This window comes from Haliotis cracherodii, unplaced genomic scaffold (genome assembly GCF_022045235.1).
Source record: "Haliotis cracherodii isolate W230 unplaced genomic scaffold, xgHalCrac1.p SCAF_19, whole genome shotgun sequence".
In the NCBI taxonomy this organism is placed as follows: Eukaryota; Metazoa; Mollusca; class Gastropoda; order Lepetellida; family Haliotidae; genus Haliotis; species Haliotis cracherodii.
This window is the reverse complement of record NW_027266274.1, coordinates 20095649-20114173: the sequence shown is the minus strand read 5'-3', so window position 1 is coordinate 20114173 and position 18525 is coordinate 20095649. Positions and strand designations below refer to the sequence as shown.

At 41.2% G+C, this 18525-nt stretch overlaps 2 protein-coding genes across 2 annotated transcripts; one reads left to right on the top strand and one right to left on the bottom strand.

The window, feature by feature from the left end:
- The first annotated feature begins 1539 nt into the window (after window positions 1–1539).
- LOC139467191 (uncharacterized) lies at window positions 1540–9238 on the top strand. The gene is made up of 4 exons (XM_071248911.1): window positions 1540–1749; window positions 4570–4735; window positions 7039–7161; window positions 9030–9238. Exons 1-4 carry the CDS (start codon window positions 1591–1593, stop codon window positions 9107–9109), a joined length of 528 nt encoding a protein of 175 aa, XP_071105012.1. The 5' UTR covers window positions 1540–1590; the 3' UTR covers window positions 9110–9238.
- Window positions 9239–14139: 4901 nt separating this feature from the next.
- LOC139466647 (adenosine 5'-monophosphoramidase HINT3-like) lies at window positions 14140–14574 on the bottom strand. The gene has a single exon (XM_071248231.1). The coding sequence runs from the start codon at window positions 14572–14574 to the stop codon at window positions 14140–14142; it is 435 nt and encodes a 144-aa protein (XP_071104332.1).
- Window positions 14575–18525: the final 3951 nt, after the last annotated feature.

The window sequence follows — 18525 nt, the reverse complement described above, 5'->3', positions numbered from 1 at the left end:
CTGTTTGATCCATTTCGTTTAGCTAGGCCTGTCAACACCATGCCGGTGCTCGTGAGTTTCATAGACTTCATTATAATGCCTCAAAGTGAGATTGACCAATTAGAGAGCAGAATTGCAAACCCCATATGAGCCCGTATACCGTCAGTAAAAATCCAAGATGGTTATTACTGACCTAATATGAGACCGTATGCCGTCAGTAACAGCCGTTTTGGTTTTTCCAACACCCACCTCACATATATCACATGAACATCCTGAAAATTCTGGTCGTTACTCGACAATGTTTTGTGTTTTAATATCGTTAATTTTTATGTGCCAGGACGTTATTGGTTTTTGGATCACGTTCGTGACTTAAGATTAAATAAAGTTTAAATTATCAACAAGGTTTGAAGAGTAGTCTCCCTTTGACCCTTAACGTCTGAGGTTGTAAGTGTTAAGTTTTGAGTTTTAAGATTTTCATGACATGTGCAACAAAGAAACCAAATAGTGGAAATTTTTCGGCACAAAAAATTCGTTATCGTGTCTATAGTGTCATAGGTAAGCTCACCCAATATTTAGAAAGTCGTGAAAATATCAACTTTAAATTTGTCAGGCTACACAGTGAGACTAATGTGTAGCCACCCGCTCAGGATTAGCGCCAGACAGGGTAACAACAAGTACCATCTTTCAACGTCTTCTGGTTCGATTCCCCACATGAGTACAGTGTGTACATTCGTGGTGTACTCTGGAATACTGCAAAACAAGCGGCATAAAACTCTAGTCACTTAGACACTCTGCGCCAGCTGCAGTTCTTGCCGTTGCGTTTCGTTTTACCGCTTGTATATTTTGGGTCATAAAGGCTAAGAATAGTATGTCTATCTACTCAAGTTTGTTTGTTTGTTGTTTAACGCCACACCCAGCACTATTCCAGCTAGACGGCGGCGGTCTGTAAATAATTGAATCTGGACCAAACAATCCAGTGATTGCCATCATGAGCATCGATCCACCCGATCAAGTTAGTCGCCTCTCACAAAAAGCATTGTCACCTTTTACGGCAAGCATCTTCTATTCCTGATCTAAACGGTTCCTATCTACACAAGACTAGTGAGTAGACTAGGGAGTAGATTAGTGAGTAGACTAGGGAGTAGATGATACAAGATGCGAGTAGATATGTGCCAGAGCATACAAGCACATTGCAGTACACTTGGTTTGGGTCAAAAAGTGTATTTGTCGGTTTGCTGCGTAATGCTGAAAGAAAACCAAACAGGAAAGAAACGTGTACCGCAAGCAGCTGTCGGAGTCCTGGTCTGCATTGCTTATCAACGTACACATGCCTATTCCACGTTGGCAGTAGGCCACTTCAATGAAACCTGCAGTCTAACTGCAACCATACCATTCGGAAACTTCATTATAAATGTAGTTGGCGGAATTAAATAAATTTGAGCACTAAGAATATTATTTCTTTTACTAACATATTGCTGTGGCGTTAAAACAAACAGACTAAAAAAAGATTTGCATCAAACACATAGACCGAAAGCCTATTTCCTTCCTTGCTCCGCCTACCCTGTAGTACAAAAGACGTGTCGAGGACAGCATCCAGTATTTGACACGACGATGATACGTCTAGCAGCGTTCCTGACAGCCGTAGTTACGGCGGGAGCTTATGTGTGTACCCCTGACATGTGTGTGGGGATAGAGAAGGCCTCTCTTACATGCCCGGGGTCGGTCATCAAGGGCGGTGGGTTCTGCGGATGTACCGACTCCTGTGCCAAGGTATAGTGGGGATGATTGTGTGGGTTGCTTAAACGCAGCCTTCATCACGAATTCTATAACATGACATTGAAGAATATATGATTCTGATTGGGCAAAGCGGGATTAAAATGAGGTATCAAAATCCACAGAACAACAGAACAAAGGTTGCTTCAGAGATGAAAGTATTGTCATTTGTAGATTTCAAAAAAGCTTAGATAGAAAAAAATATTTGTTCAGTTTTGTTTACTTTCTTCATTACTGAGCTCGGCACAGAGATATATAATACATGACATTATGGTGTAGCGTAGGGTGAGGGATATATACTGAACCAAATTAAAAACTTCACAATTCTAAAAATTTAACATTTTGACCAGTTAACATTGTGGGCCCTTATTGTGTATTTAAACAGTAATGGCCACGTATTGTCTTCAGATAACACCCGTTTTTTTATGAAGGTGAATCGATCAAAATCATGTGCGCAGCACTAAAGAGGCAAAAGTGTTTTTTCACGTGCAACTGGTCACGTGGTCATGTTGTGTACAGGAAGTTGACAGATTTCGAGGCGGAAGTGTCATGGTTTGAGGTGCTTTCTGTGGCAATGCACGTTCCAGGCTTTTTGTCATTCGTGGCAACCTCAACGCTGCTGCTTACCGCGACCAGGTACTGGCACCAGAACTTCTGCCTTTTATGGCAGCACATGGACCCGGTTTGATCTTCCAACACAACAATGCCAGACCCCACACAGCAATTTTGACAAGGAAATTCCTTCAGAATGCGGGAGTCAACGTCATGGACTGGCCGTCAAGGTCTCCCGACCTCAATCCCATCGAACACGTCTGGGATGCTCTTGGCAGAAGTCTGCGCACTCTCCAGAACCAACCACAGAATTTGCAAGATCTTGGCACCATTTTGCAGCAACAATTGCGTCGTCTTCCCAATCATGTGTTCACAAGCATCACAAGGTCCATGCAGAGGCGTTGTGTAGCAGTTGTCAACGCAAATGGTGGCCATAAACGCTACTGAACTTGTGTGCCATCAGATTCTCGTGCTTGGGACTTAATTAAAATCCTTCTTTGGACATTAATGATTAAAAATTACCTTCTCTGATACATTTGTCCGTTGTATATCATATATGGGATTACTTTTAAAAATGTGAAGTTTTTAATTTACTGTATATATTACAGTAAGAGCCCAGCCCTCTGATAGCAACACATACTTGCAATATAAACTCAGTGTATGAAAACGTGACAAAATCTGAACGCAGACGAAACACTTGCTTCATAACATATGTTATGTTATGAAGCAAAATATCATGATACCATGAGGCAATTGCTGAAGAATCTTCACGTTGGTCGACTTGATCTTGAATGTTGGTAGTATGGCTGAAAGTTGACACATGATTACATGAATATTGCCAGTTAACGTTGACGATTATTGTCACTTCTTTGAGGGGCATTTAGAAGTTGGAATACTAAGTAAGAATAATATATATGTATGATCAACTTTTTTTATTACAATTAGAAACGACATATTGGTGTAGGTTCTAACACCGTTATCATGACACCGGGACCGAGTGGCCAGTGTGTTCCCGGCGAGGAGACCTGCTCTGTCACTTGCACATAGGCAGGAAGTCGGACGGCGATTCTTCATCCACGTATATGTACAAACATTAGATCCGATGACGTGAGGAAGTGTTAATTGCCATTTATAGAAAGCGCTGGAGAATAAGAGTCTTGCCCCGAGTGGGTTCATTATTAGAAGGGATACGCCGAATGTTTTTCTGTATAGACAGACAAAAGGAGATGAAACTGATATTGCCAGAGAAAATTGAGGAGGATTTCGTCAAATTCAAAAAGTGATTAGTAACGGGGTATGAAACATAGGTCTACCACAATGATCCCGAGTCAAAACCTCAATCCATGGAATGGCATCATTCCACTTCTCCGGCACCAAAAAAATTGCTCTTCAAGATCTGTGAAGAAAGTGAGGACCATTGTATTTCAGGGATGCAAAGGGTGTGATCCTTGTTGAATACTTATAAAGTCAAAAGACAATTACTTATTATGATGATTTGCTTTATCGCATGAGAGATTCTGTCAAAGGAAGGCGGCGCGGAATGCTGACTGCTGTTGTACGTCTTCATGACAATGTCTCTTCTCACACCTTTAGACTTGCAATGGCTGCTGTGCGACAATGTGGGGTCGAAGAGCTTCCCCACCCTCCAAACTCGACAGACCTGGCACCAAGTGATTTCCATCTGTTTCCAAAACTGAAAGAACACCTTCGTGGAAAGCGCTTTGACGACAACGATGACCTCAAGTTTCCGTGAATGGTTGTTTTAGGGTAGCTTCAGAAAACTTCTCCCTGACAGGAATTGAAAAGCCTCACTATCGATATGAGAAGTGTATTGAAAAGCAGGGAGATTATGTTAAAAAGAAATTGAAAACACTTTCACAATTGTAGGTTTTGTTTGTTGAAAGTTGAAATCTGTAAAAACTGCCAATTAGGACTGATTGAGGATGGATTTCATGTTTTATTAGTACGTAATAAGTATGAGCATCTTAGAGAAAGGCATTTTTCGAAATTTAACAATATGCATGAAAAGAAGATGTTAATGATCAGTCTGCTGTTATACGCTCAATAGCCATATTGTTGAAACATATATTTTCTCTCAGATAGCTTCTGTATATCATGTATACCACGTGACGAAACAAATGAAACTACAACGTCAGCCGTACACGGAGAATGTGGCCGTAAATACCGAATAAAATGTCTGTCTCTCTGAATTGTCGTTAACGACCAGCATCCTCATGCCACTGACATACCTGTTTCCCCATCCAGGTGGAGGGAGACGCGTGCACGAAATCCCCCTTCTTGCAGGGGATAATCCCCTACGACCATTGTGACTCCGGCCTCGAGTGTCAGTCCGCCAATGATGGGATGTGGGAAGTTTTTGGGAAAGGCAAATGTTTGAAGGTCACAAAAAGCAAACGTTTTGTTTTATCAGGTAAGCAAATGTAAAAGGTGAACTCTTCCCTGTCCCAAATTGGTGAACGCGTCTGACAATCGGTTCTTCGATTAATACCTCAATGAACCGAAGAAAATCCCTACTGTCAATCCTTCACATTCAATTCGACAACGAAAACATGTGTTATCTACAATAGTTTAACCAAAAATAGTTGTATATGTCAAAGCAGACATGACACGATTGATAAACCTTCCAGATGTAGGAATACATACTGTGGCGTGACATGTATAAGGTGATTGTTTAATTTATGCACATAACTTGACAGCCAACAAAGTCAGTAGCCAATCAACGGAGAGTGGGAACAAAACAAAGTCCATAGGACCTGTCAACCAAGGCAAGAGGCGAGAAGAACTGCAACAGTCAGACTGTAACGAACCGGAACAAATATGTCCGGGAGTAGGCAGCTGTTTCAAATGACATGGCCAATTACCGCCAGATTCAAACATTAGTTCCCTGAGAACGGAAAGACACAGATGGAAAAACGCGGGTGAGAAATGAAACCCGAAGACATGAAATTTGTGAAACCCAGACGAGCGAGCCTGCACGTTTGCTGTTTCATTCCTTCTCGGCCTTCGGCCTTAAAGGGTTGTATGGACAATGAAAATGCATGAATTTCACCAAAGGTCCTATGCATGACGATACACGTGAGCAGAAAGGGAATTCCCTCGACTGTAATATTTGGATTCCCCAACATTCCGTAGTAATGAAAAAATTGTTTACTTTCATTGGGAATTATACAATGACCATATGTGGTGCTGGATGCTGAATAAAACCGCTCCACTAATGGTGGTTGTATTTAACACTGCAGCAATTGAGCTTTAAGAACGCAGTAAGCGAATCTTCTCCAGGCAGAGCTCGACCCACGACATCTTTGTTAGTTGTATGTTGTTTTACGTTTTATGACGGGAACCTGAAAAAAATGGAGACTGGACCAGACCGTAAACGCCATCAACCACGTCACCGAGCCTGACCGCTCCATCCGCTACGCCGCCTCGTCGGAATACCAATAAGGGTATATGGCCCATACCGGCCAGGCGCTCTTTTGTTACCGGGAAAGAAACTAGCAGGTCTTTAATTAGCCCGAGGAATGTCTTTTTTTTGCAGTTAGTCTGTAACTGTTACACTGATACAGATCTTATACATTGCCAGTGTTTAAAATACCCGCCTGCCCGAGAGTCCGAGACGGCCTGTTTTGCTGACGGACGGTCAGTTTTGAAAAGTTTTGAGTTAAAGTTACTAAGATGATCACATCCATATACTGAGAACTAACATTAAGCAGTACTATTCACATTTAAACCATGGCTCTTTTGTCTTTCACCGTGGTCTAAGTTAAACACCACTTGGCAATGACGGAACTTTTTCCCCTATCATTTGTCCTGATGATAGAACAATTTCATGAAAAAAGTTTGTCGCCAGCGGGATTCGAGCCCGCGAAGTCCGCACTGAAGGCTAACGAATGTAGTCTTCTGCCACGGCGACATGGGGAAGGGGTATGAAATTAACAACTAAATATTTACTTACATCAGTACCAATTGCTTATCCCTTTATGAACTGCGAAATGTGTTTTATGCAATTTTTATACAGTATGTTACTCTATGCATTCTAGTTTTTGTACAGTACTTGTGATTTTGTACTTTTCGTTCAACGAAACGAACAGATAGAAAAGAAATTACTATAATCTTGATCAGGGCTATATTTGCTCATAATAGGCCCATCTACATGGGCAAGTGATATTGAGTTGATTGATAAATGTGCTCGAGTTGGTCCAAAATGAATGGTATACTTGCTCCGGAACATGCATTTCATAACCCAAAACGGCAAAGTGCGAGATGCACGTGCGAAAGGCTCGGGGAACGACTCACACAGTGTTCTCACGGTTGGGCATAGAGTTCCTGAATATCTTTCAAAATACCTTTAACAAAACAATGTTGTGTAAGCATTTTAGGTGCCATAAATGTTGGACATGGTTTAAGTATGTTAGACCACTCTGACCTCAGTGTCTAATCGTTGAAATGGTTGTTTAAACCACGAGGCGCTGCGCCATTTCAACGATTAGACACTGGGTCCTCGTGGTCTAACCCATACGTTTACCCTTTAGTCACTGTTTTCGTTAGTCTGGAAAATTCATTTGATCTGGTCTAGTAACATTGCCATGTTGCCATGCCGGTTGTCTGACTGAAAGTTGGGGGTCATTGCGTTCGCAAAGTCGTGTTCGAAAGACTAAAACCAAATTTGCTTTTTATATCAAAACCAAATGTTAAGAAAGTTGCTAACATTCCCAGGTATTACCACATGTGAGAGGATGAAGATCAAGGCCATGACGTCACAGGTCACATACTCGGACAAGTGGACGCCAAAGTGCGACGCCAGCGGAGCCTTTGAGCCCATGCAGTGCGACGTAGCAGGTACGGCAGAACGACGTCAGGCTATCACAGCACCGACATTGACGCTGTTATCCTTATATAGTAAATTATTGCATGAAGGGAGTTAGATCGTTTGGTTTAACGACGCTATACATAGTGTTTCAGTTATCTAACGACGTGTCAACTTAATTTGGGAGACATCTTAGTGCCGTAGGTCGGAGATGTTTCCCACTTCGTTGAAACCGACGTGTCCTACCAAGCCTCAGAACCAAATCTCACAACCTACACGGGGAATCAGTCTTTGAAATTCACGCTGCCCACTTGCTGAGGACAAGTACAAATCAATAATGATAGCCCTCAGAGACAGCAGCATTTGAGGGCAAAAAGTCTCAATGCTTGAATTTTGCAACAAAATTGAACTGAATAAAGCTGACAGAAAATATAATCATAGTAAACTACAAACTCCGAGAAAGTAGACACAATTTATGGATAACAACTTCTTTAAAACTGTAAAGGCGACGTTTCGGTATAGATCCTTACACGGTCAAGCAGGACACTTTTAGGACCAGTGAATTACTGGGGTATACACAAGTCCTCTGGACTAATCTTAAAATAATCTAATTTCTAAAGCTGGGAATTGAGGCGGCTTTGGAAACCTCTGACTCCTATGCGTGGAAAATGCTTCACTACAAGATATTATTGACTTGAAAACATTAATCGATCTTGACATATGTCGCTATCTGCACAATATTTTGCAATGAAATTACAATGACAGCTTATGTGGACACTGCCACACTCCACAATATCCCAGCTATATAACGGTAAATAATCGTCTTAGGTTCAGACAACACAGCGACTGAAAGCACCAGTTGTCATCCACGTGATCGGGGTAATTGCACAAGTTCGCCCAGCTTGTGTTTCTAGGGTTGGGAGAACCATAACCGTGCTCGTGGGTTTCACCAAAGTGGTAAACATCTGAGACCTGCATCACTTCGGGCTTTCCTCACAGATTATGCGTCGTGATATACTAGTAACTTGAATACTGTTCAAAGCAACGTTAAACCCAACTCACTCAGTCATTCACGTGACACTCATTCACGTGTCTGGCTGCCCAATCCACAAATTAGTCGGCTTGTACAAACATTGGGTAAATATATTTATAGTATGACCTGTTATTACACACGAGTTGTCTCAATAGTTGTGGACAGTAACAGTAGCAGTATATATATCCATTGTTATAACATTGACGCCCACTTTCTTCTTGTGCAACATATGGTGAGAATCATCTGATGCCAAACATAGAAATGTAACTTTGTTTCACACTGAGCAGGTATATCCCCAAGCACTAGAGATAAGAATTGGTCATCTTCATCTTCATCTACCCACAGTTCAAATATGCTAACAAGTGAATCACAAACTCCTTTTAAAAGGGGTCTGATTCCTATGGATTGATTTGACATGGCATAAACACAAGCTGAACGATATCATCGGCAAATGTGCCACTTTGGCCGTCTTTAGACTGTATTGAGGACGACCATATGGAAGCGAGTCTAGCAATGTCAGCAACGTGAAGTAATCCGGCAAGTTTCCGTAACCTCTGTGCAGTACCGGATCTGATGGCATCTACCCGAGGGAAGGGAGTAAATTGATGTGGAAACTGGACTTTTACAGTCAGATAACTCCTTTGCCTCGGCAAGATGGAGATATATCTAAGCAGTGATGCTCTGGTCCAGAGTTCTCTTTCTGTTGAAACAGGGACAAGTGTATATAAACAATATTGAGACCTGTAAGCACTTTAACCCGAGAAACTACAATATCCTACATGACGGTGTTCGTAATCAACACACACTGACAAAATTCACAAGGTATGCATTGACAGTTTCGACAGTAATTTCGTTTGAATGTTTCAGGTCGTTGCTTCTGCGTTAACTCGGGTGGTCAGATTCAAGGTAGCAGGGTCGATGGAAAGGTCACCTGCCCAAGCATTTGAAGCCACAGAGTCGCCACAGAGTGCGCGATACTTGAAACGGAGCGATGATATCCAGGGTCATTTGAATGTTTCGACAATTTCAATTAAAATGACCTCGACATGAATCAATAAAAAATGTACTCAAAGCTATGCAATTGTTAATATGTTAATATGACATCATTTGATGTTGATTTGATGTGTGTGGTTATATACGACCTCGACGGACAGTTTTCACCAGGAAGATACCTTAAGGTTTTTGTGTTGTTTAATGGCTTAAGGAGCGTTTGTAATGTTAGGTGTGTGTTGATGTCCAGTGTGCTCTGAAGCATCATTCTGCATCGTTTGTAGAGCGAACTGTGTAATAGGACGTGTTCTGGTGTGTTTCTGTTTGGTTGCAGTGTGTGTCTTTGCCCGTTTGGTGTGTATGGTTATGTTGGTAAGATTTTAGTTTCTTTGTGTCGCCGATTTGTAGTTTGGTTACTGTCCTGTCGATATTTTCAGATTTACGGAAGAGTTGTATTTTTTGGAGTGGCTTTTGGAATATCTGTTTTAGTTTAGAATTTGAACTTTGGTAATTAGTATGCCACGGTTTTAAATGTTTTTGTTTTGGGAAACTTTTTATCTCGCATTTAGATATAGGTAAGATTAAGCTAAGTTTTAATAGGCTGGGGGCCACTTTGGCAGCTTGGTCGGCGTGTTCGTTACCAAACACGCTCACGTGGGCAGGGATCCAGATGGACTGTACTTGTTTGCCTAGGGTATTTAGTTGGTGTGTGCTTTTCAGTATTTGTTTTATTAGTGAAGGTCGGCTTTTGTCATTTTTGTTTTTAAGTACTCACAGTCCGCTGAGACAGTCCGTTAGTACAAGGATTTTATCATGTTGTTTGATGAGCGGGTTGTGTAATGCAGTAGTGCACCCATCAGCTCGTCTGTAAAGACCGATTGCTTGTCTGGGTGCCTATATGATTTAGATTGCCTAATTGGATGCAGAGTCCTGGTCGGAAGACCCGTCTGTGAAGATGTGGCACCAGTTTGGCTAATGTTCATGTATGTATGCAAGTGCAGTGGTTTTGACGGTGTTTGTGTTTTGTTTTTAGTTACTTTAAAGGAGAGTGATGTTGTATTTTAGAAGTTTCTAATTCAGGTGTGAAAATGTTACAGGGTTTGGTATTTTGTTTTAGCTTATTTAGGTTGGGATTAGTTATGTAGTTCAATATGCGTTGTGATAATGGGGTTGTGATAGGCGAGCCAGCGCTTGGAGCCTTGGACATATGTTGGTACAGTAAACTACGTTTATAACGAACAGGTTTATAACGAACTGGCGGATATAACGAACTGTTTTTTGGTCCCGGCCATTTGCTGTATATATGCTGTATATATGCTATATATATGCTTATAACGAACTACTGTTATAACGAACTAAAATTTGTGGTCCCTTTGAGTTCGTTATAACCGTAGTTTACTGTATTTATGCTTTTCTGGATTAAGATGTCTGTGCAGGCGGATGCCCGGTAGTTCTCGCTGCCCCTCAACAAAGATCTGAGGACATCCCATTACGGGTCACGTCAGACCGACCTTTCGCGAACTTTGACCGACCACTGAAACGACTAACAAGATGTCGACATCAGCCAAAAAGAAAGCAGCTTTCTCGACCTTTACGACACTCGTTTCAACCTGGTGACCTCCATTTCAGACTACGCTCGAAAAATATGTTGAAACAGTTCTTGATTAAAATTTTGAAAACTGAAAAAACGAACATTCCGGATTTGTCTAATATATGGCAGTGCTTCCCACGTACTGTGCAACGCCTCCTCCCATCAAATTTTTATCCCACGGAAGCGAGAGATAGACGATAATATTAACGGAATCAGTCGTACGGGCCGTAACTGTCGTTCGGAATACCCCGTGTTAACGTTTTCGGGGTTGCATGATTAGACCTAGATCTGATTTTAATGAGATTGATGTATTATTTAATGTGTTGTTAAGAGTATTATAGATTACGCGGCTCCCAGAAACATGTATCAAGAACTATTTTGTATTTCCCAAATCTGGGGACAGATGCGTTTCTACATTCATATTAATTCTAAATGTCATCTAATGCAGACATTGCCTACGGCTGCCCAAATATGACGTCCTAGGCACTTCCCGTTTAGTTACATAATTTCCGCATTTAGGAAACATATCCACTGCAGTACAACTTGGAAACATGCATGCAGCTACAAAGTTATAATAAACTAATTGCTGCGGCGGCGGTCACATTACAAGAGACTGTTTGACTAAAGGGAAATCTGCTTAAACAATGATTGCCTCATGTCGCCTTTATGTAAACTAACGGTACAGCAATGACAACACCTTCAATAACACCAGCTGTGGAATATTTGTCGCGTCGCATAATCCTATCTCTAGTCAATTGACACGAGGCGTAGACTGTTACGATGCCACGCTCGTATTAAAGAAACTGCTCTATAGAACCAAGGAGAGCATTTCCCCTTCTTCAGTCAATGAAATTCGATTGTTAAAGACTAATATCGAGAACTAGTGTAAACCTTCCCTAAAGTAGTGTCGGAAATACTAGACAAATGTTTTTCTGGCATCATTTGAAAAATACGAATCATAGGCCTATGAAAATAGCATTTATCAAAATAACGTATGTCTAGTCTATCCTAACTGGCACAGTGATAAGCCTGAAAAAATGTACTTTTACCGGTAAAATGATGATAAATTTATACAAGGTGTTCATACATGTAAACATAGCGACAAAAACGTTTCCACATCCAATAGAAATCGCTGCATAAGGCCGAGTCAATAGTACGATTCCCACTATGTGTTTTTTTAATTACTATCAATGGTGATGATTCCAGGTGTTCACGAAAAGGTGAGCATATCCTGCTCCACCGGTGGCACCCGTCAGAAACGGCATGTAGCATGAGGTATTTACCTAACACCTGTCCCGATGTGATGACCTCACACTGACCCGTGCATTCTCGTCACCACCTACTTTGATAGCACAACAAGCAGTAGACCGAAGAACAAAAGGAAGATTTGTCATAGTCAGTTTCTGGTGACGGTGCTCACCCTGAAGGCACGTGCTAATGAATGAGTGAAATGAGGAAATCTCAATTGAGAGGGGATTTATTATTACCGCTGAGTGAGAAAACCCCATTTAACAATAAAATATATCACACAATGATTCTCATGGTGTCCCGGCACAAGATATGAAACTCACCATGACAACATGTTTAAAAAATTGTTCAGGATCTTGGTCATCCTAAAATGGATTATAATGATATTTCTAAATTTTTCAGAAAAACTATCGACCATATGAATACACAACAGACAAAACAAAAAATTGAAAGTTTATTTATTTCGACCACCAAGAAATCACTGCATAAAAAAACGGAGTAGAATGTCCGATTCCGACTATATCATAAGCAAGTGTTTATGGTGAGGTGAAATGGGATTTAACGTCGCGTCCAAGATTATTGCACTTATATATAGCGATGTGCATGCACGTGTGTGTGTGGCTGCTTGTACGAGACCGGATTGATGCCGATTTATAGTGCTAGCTCACTGAGATACCATGCCGCAGTTTAACATGAATACCCCACTCAGACACAGTATACTGACTCCGAGCCGACCAGTCGTTGTTTTAGCCCCTCAATGCCGAGCGCCAGACAGGGTAACAACAAGAACCATCTTTTAACGTCGTTTGGTATGACACGGCCGGGTATCGAACTCCGGGCGGACGCTCTACCACTAGACCACGGAGGTGGTCGCAAGTGTTTATGAAACACTATCAAATAGTGATGATACAAGGTGTTTGCGAAAACGTGAGCGCATCCTGCCTCACCGGTGGCACCCGTCACAGAGACATGCAAAGGCAAGCCAATTGGTCACGGATTCAATTGAATAAACACGGAAACATATGTTTCATGTCAAAATAGGGAATTGAATCGGACCGTATATCTGTAACTGATGCGTCAAAATTGGATATGCCCTCTACGTCTACAGATCATATTCTTTATAAAAGTACCAGTGGGTGAGTGAGTATGGTTTTACAATCACATATTCACACATTGAACCCATGTGGGGAATCAAAACCGGGCCTTCGGCGTGACGTGAGAACGCTTTTACCGCTATGCTACCCCACTGTCATCATAAAAGTACCAGAGATACTTACTTGTCAAATAATGATTCAGCATTCACCAGAACAATTACCCTGCATAATAGCGCACGATTAAGAAAAGAGTCTACTTGTCTGAAGAATACTTTTACAAAAAGCAGGTTTTTCCTGGAGAGTGGCTGATAGTTTCCGGGGTGGTGAAACTAACGGCCTGTCAAATATTAAGACCAGTGGGTATTCTTGTTAGTTTTGGTCCCCAGCAACCTATGCTGGTGGTGAGAGGCGACATAATGGATCGTCTGGTGACGTCAGCAACACGTTTACGGTCTTATGGCCTTACGTACAGATGCCACAACAGCAATAATTAATAGCTATACATTACACGAAGTGCTTTTCATGCAAATACCAAGTAGTGATTCCGCTTTATAATGTCCCCAGCAACACAACTTGTCGCCAGGATCGGGTGACCAGGCTCAGTGACAGGTCGGCTGTGTGTCATCGTACTCCGATGGGTGTGTCGTCACTCACAATACCGATCACTAGATTGACTATTTCATTTACAGGCCACCCTTTCAAGTGAGTGAGTATGGTTTTACGCGGCGTGTAGCAATATTCCAGCAATATCACGACAGTGCACAACATACATGTGCTTCACATAACGTACACATTTGGGAATCGAACCAGGGTCTTGGGAGTTGACGAGCGAACGCCTTAACCAGCAAACAAACAACATTAAGGTCACATTGTGTCCATGTAGAATTTATATATATCCTGAACTATCAAGGAGAGATACCATGTAAATGGCTTGTCACATCATGTATTCTCCAAACATCACCATATGTCATGAGTTTCATTAAAAATGTGGCACAAATCAATGCTCCGATATTTCATTAAAAAAACAGTGTCCATACATTTGAATCCATGAACATCACTCTATGTTGCTCTTCATCTTTGTAAGCCTGTCCAGCAGCCACTCCACAGTAACAAACCACAAAGTGTTGGGTCTGAAAATACCCCTCGCTATCCACCCCATCTCCTGCCTGGCCGAGATGATGTGCAGATGCAGGTGACTGATGCTATGAAATGGCGGCCAGTGAAATCCCATCAACGCATCTGACACCTGTCCACCGCTCTCTTCCAAAACACGATTCCCTACGGAGACCAACGTGTTGACGAGTTCGATGTCGTCTGCTCCCAGACTCTTTGCATCGGTCTTGTGGTTTTTCGGGACGACAAGATAATGATGCGACGTCGCAGGTTTCCTGTCCTTGAAAACAACGATTTCATCATCCTGAAACATTATTGTTGTCTTGGGGTCATCTCCTTTGGCAATTTTGCAAAATATACATCTGTGAGATGACATGACGAGGTAATGTTTACTTTTGTCAGATGCACTTCGCTTCGCCTCGCTTCCTGGATATTTGTTATTACCTCCCTTTCCTAGGGAAAGGTAACTCTAAAACCTTGATTTTTTCAACTGCTTTAAAAACCAAATCTTCATTTGTAAGGTCGTATCTGATTAAGACCAAGTTGTTTTGTTTTGTTTTAAAAAAAAAAATGATTTACGTAAAATACTTTTACTAATATAAAACGATCATCTTGGCTATTAAAATTAATTTTGAAATAAAAAAATAGAAGTTAACGCTTTCCACTGGGAACTTTTTCGTAATGACATTTAGTCAGCTCGAAATAGCTGGGAAACGTTTGAATAAGATCGATCGACCTGATGTCAGTAAACATTCAATGTGTTCCATGTACCGACTGTTGAATGACCCCATTTTTAGCGTACTAGGCGATGTGTGTAGGTGATCGGGTAGCCGAATGTACGTATGTCGGCTACCCCTCTGCTTTCACAACCTGACATCCACTGGTCGCTCTTACAGAGTTCTTACATACCATGTTTGTGTATATCACATATTGCCCCCGTGGGATTCCGAGTAAGAACAGGTCCCCAGCAACCTTTGCTGGTCGTAAGAGGCGACCAAATCGGGGATCAGATTCGGTGACTTGGTCGATTGAGTGTCCTCGCGCACATACCCCTACGACGCAGATCGAATTAGTCTTTTTTATCTCGGCTTAGGAATTATAATTTATATTCAAAAGAAAACTACATTTGGATTTTCAAATCTTTGATATTAATATATTGATATGTTCTCAAAAGCACTTATGAGATTTGCAAGGATATGTTAGTAGCGGGGTAACACTTGTTCAAACAGCACTGTTCCAGTTGTATCGTCATAAGGTACAATTGTTATGTACCGATGTTTGAAGAGGCAATAAAACAAACTCAAACATCGATACTTATTTTATTCTTGTTTATTTACAAATCTCTGCGCTATATCTCTGTTACCAACGACACTCAACTCGTCGCACATCGCTTGTTTAACCCCGCCTGTCTGTATCTCTGTCTGTCTGCATATTTGTCTCGGGGTGTGTCTGTATGTCTTTCTGAGTGTGTGCGTACGTACGTGTGCTTCACACTTCATTCTGATTGGTTAATTAAATTCAATCAGAGGTAAATAATCACATTGTACAGGTCTTGATTTTGGCTGCGCAATTTTACATATTACGCAATGCATTATTTTCGTTGGTCCACCAACATGGCAGACACCTAACAAAACGACGATGGATTACGGCGATTTCGCTGTCGGAAATCTGTCGTTGTCGGAAGATGGATTTAGCGATGATTAGATCAACTCTATTACTCGCGCTAATCACAGAATCAGGAAATTATGTTAACAAATTACTCCACACGCAGAGAAATATTCAGTCGGACTAGGCTAAATTGAAAGATCGTCTGCTTTCCTAAAGATTCAGCAAGAAATACATTGTTACGTTAATTCCATATCACGTCAAACTAGATGATGGTATTGATTATAAAATTGTTAACATATTTAGTTGAATCCATAATCAGATTTTGTTTAGAATATGGTCACTGACCATAACCCGTCAACGGAGGAGAGGCCTACATCAACATCGAACACCGATGAAAAGCCTTAAGTCCACATAAACATTGACACTTTGGGTAATAATTGTTGTAAAAACCATATATTTAGGAGAGAAATGTAATGTTTTGAAATCAGCGGCAGTATAACATCATTATAACAGCTGAACAGTTTAATTAAAACTACCGGTTTAGTTACCTCCATGATATTTTTCTCAAAAACGTAATTTCATTAGAAACCTTGATTCAGTTGCGACCCCGTTGTTAATTACATTGCTTGAAAGACGGTAATGTTCTGAGTACATTAATTTGTTTGCGATTGAAGATTAAAAAAGATATTCCAAAAGGCACCAAGGAAGGGATTGAAACGCCAAAGTCATCAACGGCAAACCGCGTTGCAACCAAGGGAAGTCAAGAATCTACTTTCCAAGAAGGGACGCCAAAAAAAACAAGACTACAACACATTGGAGTGTTGAGATCTTTGAACGTGGGGAAATATATGACAAGCATATGATATATAACGCTTATCTATAGACCTACTTATATCGATAATAAATCAACACGTCAATAAAAATCGGAAAATGTAGGACGATAGCAACGAAAAGTCAATAAAATTTATGAATGAAACTACGGGTTCAAATGAATAGATCTATGTAATATTTTATCTGCAAAATTTACCATGTTAACGGTCAGGCCTAAATTATCATCACAACTCCTACCTGATACAAATTAATTCCTTTCCATTTAAAACGGCTGAGCGAAAATGGAAAATCCAGAGGCTTTGAATAGCTAAAATTTTGCATGTCCTCCATAAAACCAACAATCTGTTTCTCGGCATGTTGAGAAAAATAAAACAACTTGGCTTTGACAACGTAGCCATTTCACATTGGGATGTGTCCAAAATTAGAATTGTCAGTCTGTGGATTTATCAGTCATCAGACTTCAGCGCAAAGTATGGTTTGACATTACTTGGGTATGGTCGCCTGGGTCCCCGCAAATCAAAGAGAATCATCTCAAACGTCGTTTACCGTTGAAACAGACGATGCCGGCGTGGATTAAATCACAATGACACACTCAGAGGCTACAAAAAGGCCAGGCATAGAGGTTGAGATATTGTATACAATGTTACCCCACCCCCCAAAAAAAACAATTTTGACGAAAATTGCTTATTGAGATATAGGGGTAGATTATGTTCATGTGGTGGGTGAGTGGGATGATTGAAACAATGCTTAAAAACACAAAAAAATCTTCTGGATGAGTAGGTGAATTTCAAGATGGCCGCCATTTTGACCTGTTTTCAAAAATCAAGATCTAATATAGTTCTTCGACATGGCCGTGTTATATATCATATGAAAGCCTTGTACATTGACTTTTCAATGATGTACCTTATTCACTTACTCCTGTGGTAAACTGATCCCCAACAATAAAGAAATTAAAAATTCCATCACAGAGTCAGGGCTGAGAAATATTGTCACCTCTAGTCACCGTCAGAGTCCATCTCTTCTGGATGAGTAGGTAAGTTGTTTCTGTTAAAGCATGATATAGCACAATTGCATCGAATGGAACATCCCACGATGTTCTTGGCCCAGCTACACTTGGGTGAGGAGCATCTACCTGTTGTGCATTTACATTTGAGCAGCATTCCATGCGGTTGTGGACCATATTTGTTGCAACCAACAGAAGAAACTGGTGCCTTCGACATGAAAAGGAAAATCAGTTGTCATCAAAGTGTACAATCCAGCATCGACTGCAACTAGCATTAATACACTTACAGCTGACATGTTCAACAGAGATGGAGACCTAGAGGAACGCCCACCAACACTTGATGCACTAACACAACATCTACTCACATGTCAGCACCAGTGCATCAGGTGGTGTTCTGTACACAAAGGAAAGGTTGACATTCCACCAGCAGAAGAGTATAGGTGGACTTCTACTGAGGATGTCTTGGAACCAATCCCAATGACCCAGGAACGAATGCCAGCACAGCGTCTAGAATTGCTCCCATGTAAATGCACAACAGGTAGATGCTCCTCGTCCAGGTGAAGCTGCGCAAAGAACAACATGTGATATCCCCTTACCATGAAGATCCGTGGTAGAATAGGTCTTCAGCAACCCATGCTTGCCGTAAACGGCGACTATGCTTGTCGTACTCGTAAGAGGCGACTATGCTTGTCGTAAGAGGCGACTAACGGGATCGGGTGGTCAGACTCGCTGACTTGGTTGATGTATGTCGATTATTTACAGACAGCCGTCATATAGCTGGAATATTGCCGAGTTGGCGTTAAACAACCAACCAACCCTTGGATGATTTCGTCGAATCATGCATTTTCCCTCCAATTTATGCAATTTTCACCCCTTGTAAATTCA